This window comes from Bubalus bubalis, chromosome X (assembly GCF_019923935.1).
Source record: "Bubalus bubalis isolate 160015118507 breed Murrah chromosome X, NDDB_SH_1, whole genome shotgun sequence".
Taxonomy (NCBI): domain Eukaryota; kingdom Metazoa; phylum Chordata; class Mammalia; order Artiodactyla; family Bovidae; genus Bubalus; species Bubalus bubalis.
Window position 1 is genome coordinate 71348725 of NC_059181.1, and position 13332 is coordinate 71362056.

The following is a 13332-nucleotide window of genomic DNA, read 5'->3' on the forward strand; positions in this document are numbered from 1 at the left end:
ACAAGATGAAAAGGCAGATAAAAAAAAAAAAAGGCAGATAAATACTCAGCAGGTAATGGAACATGATAAATGCCCACCAATCCAAATAAAAGAGGAGGAGATAGGGAGTCTACCTGAAAAAGAATTCAGAATAATAATAGTAAAAATGATCCAAAATCTTGAAAACAAAATGGAGTTACAGATAAATATCCTGGAGACAAGGATTGAGAAGATGCAAGAAATGTTTAAGAAGGACCTAGAAGAAATAGAAAAGAGTCAGTCAATAACGAATAATGCAATAAATGAGATCAAAAATACTTTGGAGGGAACCAACAATAAAATAATGGGGACAGAAGACAAGATAAGTGAGGTAGAAGATATAATGGTAGAAATAAATGAAACAGAGAGGAAAAAAGAAAAAAATAATTAAAAGAAATGAGGACAACCTCAGAGACATTTGTGACAATGTTAAATGATACAAAATTCGAATCATAGGAGTACCAGAAGAAGAAGACAAAAAGGAAGGCCATGAGAAAATACTTGAGGAGATAATAGTTGACTACTACTGCTGCTAAGTCGCCTCAGATGTGTCCGACTCTGTGTGGCCCCATAGACGGCAGCCCACCAGGCTCCCCCATCCCTGGGACTCTCCAGGCAAGAACACTGGAGTGGGTTGCCATTTCCTTCTCCAATGCATGAAAGTGAACAGTAAAAGTGAAGTCACTCAGTCGTGTCTGACTCTTAGCGACCCCATGGACTGTAGCCCACCAGGCTCCTCCATCCATGGGATTTTCCAGGCAAGAGTACTGGAGTGGGGGTGCCATTGCCTTCTCCAGATAATAGTTGAAAACTTCCCTAAAATGGAGAAGGAAATAGTCACCCACGTCCAAGAAACCCAGAGTGTCCCAAACAGGATAAACCCAAGGTGAAACACCCCAAGAAACATATTAATGAAATTAACAAAGATCAAACATAAAGAACAAATATATCTGATCTTTCAATAGAAACTCTTCAGGCCAGAAGGGGATGGCAGGACATACTTAAAGTGATGAAAGAGAAAAACCTACAACCCAGATTATTGTACCTAGCAAGGATGCCTTTCAAATATGAAGGATAAATCAAAACGTTTACAGACAAGCAAAAGCTGAGAGAATTCAGCACCACCAAACCAGCTCTTCAACAAATGCTAAGGGATCTTCTCTAGACAGGAAACACAGAAAGGGTGTATAAACTAGAACCCAAAATGACAAAGTAAATAGCGATGGGATCATACTTATCAATAATTACCTTAAATGTAAATTGGTTGAATGCCCCAACCAAAAGACAAAGACTGGCTGAATAGATACAAAAACAAGACCCCTATATATGCTGTCTACAGGAGAACCATCTCAAAACAAGGGACACATACAGACTGAAAGTGAAGGGCTGAAAAAATATGTTTCATGCAAATGGAGACCAAAAGAAAGCAGGAGTAGCAATACTCATATCAGAGAAAATAGACTTTAAAATAAAGGCTGTGAAAAGAGACAAAAAAGTACACTACATAATGATCAAAGGATCAATCCAAGAAGAAGATATAACAATTATAAATATATATGCACCCAGTATAGGAGCACCACAATATGTAAGGCAAATGCTAACAAGTATGAAAGGAGATATTAACAGTAACACAATAATAGTGGGAGACTTTAATACCCCACTCACACCTATGGATAGATCAAGTAAAGAGAAAATGAACAAGCAAGCACAAACTTTAAATGATACAATGGACCAGTTAGACCTAATTGATATCTATAGGACATTTCACCCTGAAACAATGAATTTCACCTTTCTCTTAAGTGCACAAGGAACCTTCTCCAGGATAGATCACATCCTGGGACATAAACCTAGCCTTGGTAAATTCAAAAAAATTTGAAATCACTCCAAGCATCTTTCCTGATCACATGCAGTAAGATTAGATGTCAATTACAGGGAAAAGCTATTAAAAATTCCAAGATATGGAGGTTGAACAACACACTTCTGAATAACCAACAAATCACAGAAGAAATCAAAATATGCGTAGAGGAGAATTAAAATGAAAGTACAAAAACCCAGAACCTATGGGACACTGTAAAAGTAGTACTAAGGGGAAGGTTCATAGCAATACAGGCCTACTTCAAGAAACAAGAAAAAAGTCTAATAAATAACCTAACTCTACACCTAAAGGAACTATAAAAGGAAGAAATGAAGAGCCCCAGGGTTAGTAGAAGGAAAGGAATCTTAAAAATTAGGGAAGAAATAAATGCAAAAGAAGCAAAAGAGACCATAGCAAAAATCAACAAAGCTAAAAGCTGGTTTTTTGAGAAGATAAACAAAATTCAGAAACCACTAGCCAGACTCATCAAGAAACAAAAGGAGAAGAATCAAATCAGCAAAATTGGAAACGAAAATGGAGAAATCATGACAGACATCACAGAAATACAAAGGATCATAAGAGACTACTGTTAGCAATTATATGCCAAACACAGAAATACAAAGGATCATAAGAGACTACTATCAGCAATTATATGCCAAACAATGAACAACTTGGAAGAAATGGACAAATTCTTAGAAAATTATAACTTTCCAAAACTGAACCAGTAAGAAATAGAAAATCTTGACAAACCCATCATAAGCACGGAAATTGAAACTGTAATCATAAATTTTATAACAAACAAAGCTCAGGGCCAGATGGCTTCACAGCTGAATTCTACCAAAAATTTAGAGAGGAGCCAACACCTATCCCACTCAAACTCTTCTAGAAAATGGCAGAGGAAGGTAAACTTCCAAACTCATTCTATGAGGCCATCATCACCCTAATACAAAAACCAGACACAGATGCCACAAAAAAAGAAAACTAAAGGCCAGTATCACTGATGAACATAGATGCAAAAATCCTTAACAAAATTCTAGCAATCAGAATCCAACAACATATTAGAAAGATCATACATCATGACCAAGTGGGCTTTATCCCAGGGATGCAAGGATACTTTAATATCTGCAAATCAATCAATGTAATACACCATATTAAAAAATTGAAAGATAAAGACCATACGATTATCTCAATAGATGCAGAGAAAGCCTTTGACAAAATTCAACATCCATTTATGATAAAACCCTCCAGAAAGCAGGAATAGAAGGAACATACCTCAACATAATAAAAGCTATATATGACAAACTCACAGCAAACATTATCCTCAATGGTGAATAATTGAAAGTATTTCCCCCAAAGTCAGGAACAAGACAAGGGTGCCCACTCTAACCACTCCTATTCCACATAGTTTTGGAAGTTTTGGCCACAGCAATCAGAGCAGAAAAGGAAATAAAAGGAATCCAAATTGGAAAAGAAGAAGTAAAACTCTCACTGTTTGCAGATGACATGATCCTCTACATAGAAAACCCTAAAGACTCCACCAGAAAATTACTAGAGCTAATCAATGACTATAGTAAAGTTGCAGGATATAAAATCAACACACAGAAATCACTTGCATCTCTATACACTAACAATGAGAAAACAGAAAGAGAAATTCAGGAAACAACTCGTTCATCATTGCAACGAAAATAATAAAATACTTAGGAAGAGATTCACCTAAAGAAACAAAAGACCTGTATATAAAAAACAAAACAAAACAAAACAAAAAAAACAACAACAACAACAACAACAACAAAAAAACAAACAAACACTGATGAAAGAAATCGAAGAGGACACAAATAGATGGAGAAATATACCATGTTCATGGATTAGAAGAAGCAATATAGTGAAAATGAGTATACTATCCAAAGCAATCTATAGAATCAATGCAGGTACTATCAAGCTACCAACGGTATTTTTCACAGAGCTAGAACAAATAACTTCACAATTTGTATGGAAATACAAAAAACCTCGAATAGCCAAAGCAATCTTGAGAAAGAAGAATGGAACTGAAGGAATCAACCTGCCTGACTTCAGGCTCTATTACAAAGCCACAGTCATCAAGACAGTATGGCACTGGCACAAAGTCAGAAATATAGATCAATGGAACAAAATAGAAAGCCCAGAGATAAATCCATGCACCTATGGACACCTTATCTTTGACAAAGGAGGCAAGACTATACAATGGAGAAAAGACAATCTCTTTACAAGTGGTGCTGGGAAAACTGGTCAACAATTTATAAAAGAATGAAACTAGAAGACTTTCTAACACCATACACAAAAATAAACTCAAAATGGATTAAAGACCTAAATGTAAGACCAGAAACTATAAAACTTATAGAGGAAAACACTCTCTGACATAAATCACAGCAGGATCCTCTATGACCCACCTCCCAGAGTAATGGAAATATAAGCAAAGTAAACAAAAAACCTAATTAAATTTATAAGCTTTTGCACAACAAAGGAAACTATAACCAAGGTGAAAAGACAGCCTCCAGAATGGGATAAGGTAATCGCAAATGAAGCAACGGACAAAGAATAATCTCAAAATATACAAGCAACACCTGCAAATCAATTCCAGAAAAATAAATGATGCAATCAAAAAATGGACCAAAGAACTAAACAGAAATTTCTGTGAAGAAGACATACAGATGGCTAACAAACACATGAAAAGGTCCTCAACATCACTCATTATCAAAGAAATGCAAATCAAAACCACAATGAGGTACCATATCATGCCTGTCAGAATGGCTGCAATCCAAATGTCTACAAGCAATAAATGCTGGAGAGGATGTGTTGGTGGAAATGCAAACTAGTACAGCCACTATGGAGAACAGTGTGGAGACTGCTAAAAAAATAAAATCAAAATAAAAACTGCAAATAGAACTGCAATATGACCGAGCAATCCAACTGCTTGGCATACAAACCAAGGAAACCAGAATTGAAGGAGACATGAGTACCTCAATGTTCATCGCAACACTGTTTATAATAGCAAGGACATGGAAGCAGCCTAGATGTTGATCAGCACACAAATTGATAAGACTGCTGGTTCACTTCAGTTCAGTTCAGTCGCTCAGTCGTGTCTGACACTTTGTGACCCCAAGAATTGCAGCATGCCAGGCCCCCTGTCCATCACCAACTCCCGGAGTTCACCCAAACTCTTGTCCATCGAGTCGGTAATACCATCCAGCCATCTCATCCTCTGTTGTCCCCTTCTCCTCATGCCCCCATATCTCCCAGCATCAGAGTCTTTTCCAATGAGTCAACTCTTCACATGAGGTGGCCAAAGTACTGGAGTTTCAGCTTCAGCATCAGTCCTTCCAAAGAACACACAGGACTGATCTCCTTTAGAATGGACAGGTTGGATTTCTTTGCAGTCCAAGGGACTCTCAAGAGTCTTCTCCAGCACCACAGTTGAAAAGCATCAATTCCTTGGTGCTCAGCTTTCTTCACAGTCCAAGTTCCACATCCATACACGGCCACTGGAAAAACCATAGCCTTGACTAGATAGAACTTTGTTGGCAAAGTAATGTCTCTGCTTTTCAATATGCTATCTAAGTTCGTCACAACTTTCCTTCCAAGGAGTAAGGGTCTTTTAATTTCATGGCTGCAATAACCATCTGCAGTGACTATGGAGCCCTCAAAAATTAAGTCTGACACTGTTTTTACTGTTTCCCATCTATTTCCCACGAAGTGATGGGACCAGATGCCTTTATCTTAGTTTTCTGAATGTTGAGCTTTAAGCCAACTTTTTCACTCTCCTATTTCACTTTCATCAAGAAGCTTTTTAGTTCCTCTTCACTTTCTGCCCTAAGGGTGGTGTCATCTGCATATCTGAGGTTATTTATATTTCTCCAAGCAATCTTGATTCCAGCTTGTGCTTCTTGCAGCCCAGCGTTTCTCATGATGTACTCTGCATATAAGTTAAATAAGCATGTGACGGTATACAGCCTTGACGAACTCATTTTCCTATTTGGAGCCAGTCTGTTGTTTCATGTCCAGTTCTAACTGTTGCTTCCTGACGTGCATATAGGTTTCTCAAGAGGCAGGTCAGGTGGTCTGGTATTCCCATCTCTTTCAGATTTTTCCACAGTTTATTGTGATCCACACAGTCAAAGGCTTTGACATAGTCAAAAAAAGCAGAAATAGATGTCTTTCTGGAACTGTCTTGCTTTTTCCATGATCCAGCAGATGTTGGCAATTCGATCTCTGGTTCCTCTGCCTTTTCTAAAACCAGCTTGAACATCAGGAAGTTCACAGTTCACGTATTGCTGAAGCCTGGCTTGGAGAAATTTGAGCTTTACTTTACTAGCGTGTTAGATGAGTGCAATTGTTTGGTAGTTTGAGCATTCTTTGGCATTGCGTTTGGGATTGGAATGAAAACTGATCTTTTCCAATCCCATGGCCACTGCTGAGTTCTCCAAATTTGCTGGCATATTATGTGCAGCACTTTCACAGCATCATCTTGCAGGATTTGAAGTAGCTCAACTGAAATTCCATCACCTCCACTAGCTTTGTTCATAGTGACGCTTTCTAAGGCCCATTTGACTTCACATTCCAGGATGTCTGGCTCTAGGTGAGTGATCACAGCATCATGATTATCTGGGTCATGAAAATCTTTTCTGTACAGTTCTTCTGTGTATTCTTGCCACCTCTTCTTAATATCTTCTGCTTCTGTTAGGTCCATACCATTTCTGTCCTTTATTGAGCCTATCTTTGCATGAACTATTCCCTTGGTATCTCTAATTTTCTTGAAGAGATCTCTAGTCTTTCTCATTCTGTTGTTTTCCTCTATTTCTTTGCATTGATCGCTGAGGAAGGCTTTCTTATCTCTCCTTGGTATTCTTTGGAACTCTGCATTCTGTTGCTTATATCTTTCCTTTTCTCCTTTGCTTTTAACTTCTCTTCTTTTCACAGCTATTTGTAAGGCCTCCCCAGACAGCCATTTTCCTTTTTTTCATTTCTTTTCCATGGAGATGGTCTTGTTCGCTGTTTCTTGTTCAATGTCACGAACCTCCGTCCATAGTTCTTCAGGCACTGTATCTATCAGATCTAGTCCCTTAAATATATCTCTTACTTCCACTGTATAATCATATGGAATTTGATTTAGGTCATACCTGAATGGTCTAGTGGTTTTCCCTACTTTTTTCAATTTAAGTGTGAATTGACAATAAGTAGTTCATGATCTGAGCCACAGTCATCTCTCGGTCTTGTTTTTGCTGACTGTATAGAGCCTATCCATCTTTGGCTGCAAAGAATATAATCATTCTGATTTCGGTGTTGCCCAACTGGTGATGTCCATGTGTAGATCGTTCAAGGTCAGGAGGGGCCGCTGTGAGGAGATTCCCCTCGTCCATGGTAAGGAGCAGCATCTGCACTTTGCTGGAGCAGCCATGAAGAGATACCTCATGTCCAAGGTAAGAGAAACCCAACTATATGGTAGGTGTTACAAGAGGCATCAGAGGGCACACACACAAAGCATAATCACAGAAAACTAGTCAGTTTAATCACACGGACCACAGCCTTGTCTAACTCAGTGAAACTAAGCCATGCCATGTGGGACCACCCAAGACGGGCAGGTCATGGTGGAGCGGTTTGACAGAATGTGGTCCACTGGAGAAGAGAATGGCAAACCACTTCAGTATTCTTGCCTTGAGAACCCCATGAACAGTATGAAAAGGCAAAATGATAGGATACTGAAAGAGGAACTCCCCAGGTCAGTAGGTGCCCAATATGCTACTGGAGATCAGTGGAGAAAGAACTCCAGAAAGAATGAAGGGATGGAGCCAAAGCAAAAACAATACCCACTTGTGGATGGGACTGGTGAAAGAAGCAAGGTCCAATGTTGTAAGTCAATATTGCATAGGAACCTGGAATGTCAGGTTCATGAGTCAAGGCAAATTGGAAGTGGTAAAACAGGAGATGGCGAGAATGCATGTCGACATTGTAGGAATCAGAGAACGAAAACAGACTGGAATGGGTGAATTTAACTCAGATGACCATTATATCTACTACTGCGGGCAGGGATTCCTTAGAAGAATTGGAGTAGCCATCATGTCAACAAAAGAGTCCGAAATGCTGTACTTGGATGCAATCTCATAAACAACAGAATGATCTCTGTTCGTTTCCAAGGCAAACCATTCAATATCACAGTAATCCAACTCTATGCTCCAGTAATGCTGAAAAAGCTGAAGTTGAAAAGTTCTATGAAGACCTACAAGACCTTTTAGAACTAACACCCAAAAAATATGTCCTTTTCATTATAGGGGACTGGAGTGCAAATGTAGGAAGTCAAGAAACACCTGGGGTAACAGGCAAATTTGTCCTTGGTATACGGAATGAAGCAGGGCAAAGCCTAATAGAGCTTTGCCAAGAGAACACACTGGTCATAGCAAACACCCTCTTCCAACAACAAAAGAGAAGACTCTATACATGGACATCACCAGATGGTCAATGCTGTGGTTCATGTACCCAATGAAATATTAGTCAACCATTAAAAAGAATACAGTTGAATCAGTTCTAATGAGGTGGATGAAACTGGAGCCTATTTTCCAGAGTTCAGTAAGTCAGAAAGAAAAATACCAATACAGTATACTAACACATATACATGGGATTTAGAAAGATGGTATTGATAACCTTATATGCGAGTTAGCAAAAGAGACGGATATGTATAGAACAGTCTTTTGGACTCTGTGGGAGAAGGTGAGGGTGGGATGATTTGACAGAATAGCATTGTAACAGACATATTATCATATGTGAAACAGATCGCCAATCCAGGTTTGATGCATGAGACAGTGTTTTCAGGGCTGGTGCACTGGGATGAACCAGAGGGATGGGATGCGGAGGGACGTGGGAGGAGGCTTCAGGATGTTGAACAGAGGTACAGCCATGGCTGATTCATGTCAATGGATGGCAAAAACCACTACAATATTGTAAAGTAATTAGCCTCCAATTAAATACATTTAACAAATAGGAAAAAAAAAAATATTTCAATTATTCTTTTCTTCCAATGTTGTTCAGATTGTTTTATATCCAAAGATAGCCAGTAGATGTGATTGCTGATTATATTAAGATTTATATTAGGGCAAAATGTTCTCCATCGAGGTTTTTTTCCCACCTGTGACATGGAAGAACTTTTCTTTTGTGAGAGTATGCTTGATATTTAACATAGGAATAGATCTTACGGAAATTTCATTTTTTTAGATGAGACTTAACTGGAATTATTCATGTTTTTACTCCCCAAACCTGTCTCTGTCTAAAATTATTAAAGCTTTCTGGATCTTGAGGCACACAAATAGTTGGTCATGACTGCAAAGGTTGGTAGTAGGGCCTTACCAGGCCTGTTTTAATAACAGAAAGGATTTTAATTCTGGACTTTGGACTTTAAAATTTTTGTGTCCATGTATGATTCATGCCAGTAGTTACTGCAGATGTTTTTGAGCTGACAAGTAGTGATGAAACATCTGGGTTTCCATGGGCTACAAAATTCTGATGTCATGTAGTGGTTTAAATCACCAAGGTTTAAACCTTGGAGGTTGTCTTGAGTAGGTTACTTAACATTTTCCTTTCAGAGACTCTGTTTTTTTTTTTTTTTTTTTCCTCAAACAAATATAATGCTATCAACCTTACAGATTTCTTTTGAAGATTAAGAACAAATGTGATATGCTTCATACTCTGCCTAGTACTCAGTGGACACTTGATAAAACATAAGAGGTGACAACGACAAAGATGATGATGTTTAACTTTAATGAAGTAAACATATAAATATGAGCTTAATTAAGGTTTTGGGATCTAGTATGCCTGGCAAGGGAGTCTTCCCTTGTGGCTCAGAGGTTAAAGCGTCTGCCTGGAATGCGGGAGACCCGGGTTTGATTCTTGGGTCGGGAAGATCCCCTGGAGAAAGAAATGACAACCCACTCCAGTACTCTTGCCTGGAGAATTCCATGGACTGAGGAACCTGGTAGGCTACAGTCCATGGAGTTGCAAAGAGTCAGACACGACTGAGTGACTTCACTACTATGCCTGGCAGAGACCACTACCAAACTGTCTCAGAAAGGTAGTTGTCCTTATCCTTTGGGAAGTTTAAAGGAGTTTCTAATTTTAAAAACTCTTCCTTTGGAAAAATGGGGCAAAGAGGACAGAGGTTAGGAAAGAGGTTAGGGAATTTATCTTTTTAATGCTTCAGCTTACTCAGTAGTTGGGTATCTCTGAAAGGATGATGTAGAAATAGGGACAGAAATAAATAGTGCCCCAAACAAATTGAGCAACATTAGTTCACTAATTCTTATGTATGACTGACTTACACACTGCCCTCTTGCACCTAGAAGGGTGTTTTTTAATGCAGATGCTTTTTAATGTTTTTTTTTTATGATTTTTTTTTAATAATGTTTTTTAATCCCTTGGCCCAGGTCTAGAACTCCTGAATTATATTCCAAATCACATTAAGGTTTGAAAATCCACTAGTACAGAGAAATCAGGTTGATGTGGGCTCAGATCTCTGTTTTGTCACCAATTAACTATATTTATGGCTTCCATCCTTCTCAAGTGTCACTGCCATCTCTACTCTTAGCTCCCTCTTCCCCTTCTTTTCTCCTTGTTATTGTATAACCTACCCAACCACACAAACTCTTAAGACAGTTGTGTACTATTAATAGTTATCTTTTTCCCTGAGATCACTGAGATGTTATCATTTTACCTCTACTTACTGAACTTGTACAGTTTTCTAGCTGAACAACTATTTTTGTCTGTTTACTTCTCATTCTCAATCGTTGGTCCTGACATGGCTGCCAGTTTTCCTGTCCAGTTTCTATGTGGTTTGAGTTACTATCCTGACCAGTCTGATGCTGAGTGTTTGTTACTTTTCTATTAGTCAACCCAATTTGCAGGCTTTATAGTCAACATAATTGAAGGGCACAGACTCAGATGTAAAGACCCTATCATCACTCAATACTTTCTTAGACCCCAGTGCTGATAATATCCCATAGCTTATTCTGTAGAAAAGACTACATCTATGTGGTATGGGAGAAATGGATTAAGAATTTGCATTTGAACTAGATCTCAGAAAATAAGCAATGTTTTCATTATCAGAGAAAAGGAAAGATCATTCCTGAGAGAGGCAAGAGCAAAATATGACTAGGGGACTGGTGAGCAACTCAGTGTTAGGTGTTCAATAAACATTTCATTGTTTCTCAAAGTGTAGTATGGGCATCACCTGCTTCGGAAAACTCACAAGATGCTGTTCAGAATTTCATTTGTGGATGTTGTTAGTATATTGGATTAGGATCTTTGCAAATATGACTCAAGAAACTGCTGTACTTTTAACAATAAGTACAGCATCAAAAACATCAAGTAGCTAGGTATAACTAAAACTATGGGGCAAAGAACTAGAGAAGATAAAGCCAGGTATTTTTTAAAGTGATACATTACATAATTGGGATAATTAATGCAAACTTTCTAAAAGAGGTGAAAGTGTTTGAAATTAGTCTTGGTCCATGTAACCAATCAACATAATGCTTAGGATTTAGGAGAAACAGAAAGAAACTGATCTGAAGTCCAGTAAGTGTGTGTGTGTGTGTGTGTGTGTGTAAAAGAGAGACAGAGGAGGGAGGCAAGAGAGAAAGAGAGTAAATAGGATAGTACTGCAAAGAATTACTGATATGGCCTTGAAGTACTAGGGAAACTCCAATAAGAAATCAGACACAACTTGGAGACTTTGAGACCATGCAGATTAGATAGTGAAAGAAAAGTCAAATGATTTTATTGAATCATATACTTATTTCATTAAATTTATAAAGTTCTTTCACGTATATTTGGAATAATACTCATAATCCATAAGTGTAAGCACTCATGTCACTCTATTGGGCATTAGGAAGTAGAGGCCTAGAAATTTAAACTTGCTTATGATTACATATCTAGTAGGTAGAATAGGCAAATTATTAACCAAGTGTTCTGACTCAAAGGCCAGTATCATTGCCAATACAACAATATTGCCGCTCTCACTTCTGGAGATAATAATAACAAGTAATAACAATGACTAACATTGATTGAATCCTGTGTGTCAGACATTGTTTAACACATTTTATATATATTAACTCATTTTGGTCCTCTTTTTTATTGAGTACTTTTTGTCTGTCAAAGATTGGTTTCCCATCCTGACTTCTAAAATCCTTATATCAAGCGTATGCACCTTTCCTATACAGATCCTTACAATGTATGAAGCAGATTGAAGTAAAAAGAAAAAAAAAAAAAAAGAGGAGGGGAGAAAAACCAAGAAAAAGGTGTGGAAGGACACCTAAATTTCAGGACTGGACAAGTCAGGTTTTTTTGACCTGTATTCATGAAGCGATCTCTGCCAATCAGTTCTGAGACAGTAGATAAGTTATAGTTCAGTTCCGTTCAGTTCAGTCACTCAGTCGTGTCCGACTCTTTGCGACCCCATGAATTGCAGCACGCCAGGCCTCCCTGTCCATCACCAACTCCCGGAGTTCACTCAGACTCACGTCCATCGAGTCAGTGATGCCATCCAGCCATCTCATCCTCTGTCGTCCCCTTCTCCTCCTGCCCCCAATCCCTCCCAGCATCAGAGTCTTTTCCAATGAGTCAACTCTTCACATGAGGTGGCCAAAGTACTGGAGTTTAAGCTTCAGCATCATTCCTTCCAAAGAACACCCAGGGCTGATCTCCTTTAGAATGGACTGGTTGGATCTCCCTGCTGTCCAAGGGACTCTCAAGAGTCTTCTCCAACATCACACTTCAAAAGCATCAATTCTTTGGCACTTAGCCTTCTTCACAGTCCAACTGTCACATCCATACATGACCACTGGAAAAACCATAGCCTTGACTAGACAAAACTTTGTTGGCAAAGTAATGTCTCTGCTTTTGAATATGCTATCTAGGTTGGTCATAACTTTCCTTCCAAGGAGTAAGCGTCTTTTAATTTCATGGCTGCAATAACCATCTGCAGTGATTTTGGAGCCCAAAAAAATAAAGTCTGATACTGTTTCCACTGTTTCCCCATCTATTTCCCATGAAGTGATGGGACTGAATGCCACGATCTTCCTTTTCTGAATGTTCGGCTTTAAGCCAACTTTTTCACTCTCCACTTTCACTTTCAGCAAGAGGCTTTTGAGTTCCTCTTCACTTTCTGCCATAAGGGTGGTGTCATCTGCATATCTGAGATTATTGATATTTCTCCCGGCAATCTTGATTCCAGTTTGTGTTTCTTCCAGTCCAGCGTTTCTCATGATGTACTCTGCATATAAGTTAAATAAGCAGGGTGACACTATACAGCCTTGACGTACTCCTTTTCCTATTTGGGACCAGTCTGTTGTTCCATGTCCAGTTCTAACTGTTGCTTCCTGACCTGCATACAAATTTCTCAAGAGGCAGGTCAGGTGGTCTGGTATTCCCATCTCTTGAAGAAT

The 13332-nt window shown here is 38.6% G+C and overlaps 1 protein-coding gene across 4 annotated transcripts in view; it reads left to right on the forward strand.

Moving 5' to 3' along the window:
* Positions 1-13332, forward strand: part of SH3BGRL (SH3 domain binding glutamate rich protein like) — a 125994-nt gene that overhangs the window by 42653 nt on the left and 70009 nt on the right. For 3 of the 4 annotated variants that reach the window (XM_044937541.2, XM_025277069.3, XM_044937540.1), the window contains exon 2: positions 7141-7326. The exons of the other annotated variant lie outside the window; for it this stretch is intronic. In XM_044937541.2, coding sequence (XP_044793476.1) covers positions 7141-7326 — 186 coding nt within the window. The remainder of the gene's footprint in view (positions 1-7140; positions 7327-13332) is intronic. 4 annotated transcript variants of the gene reach the window in all.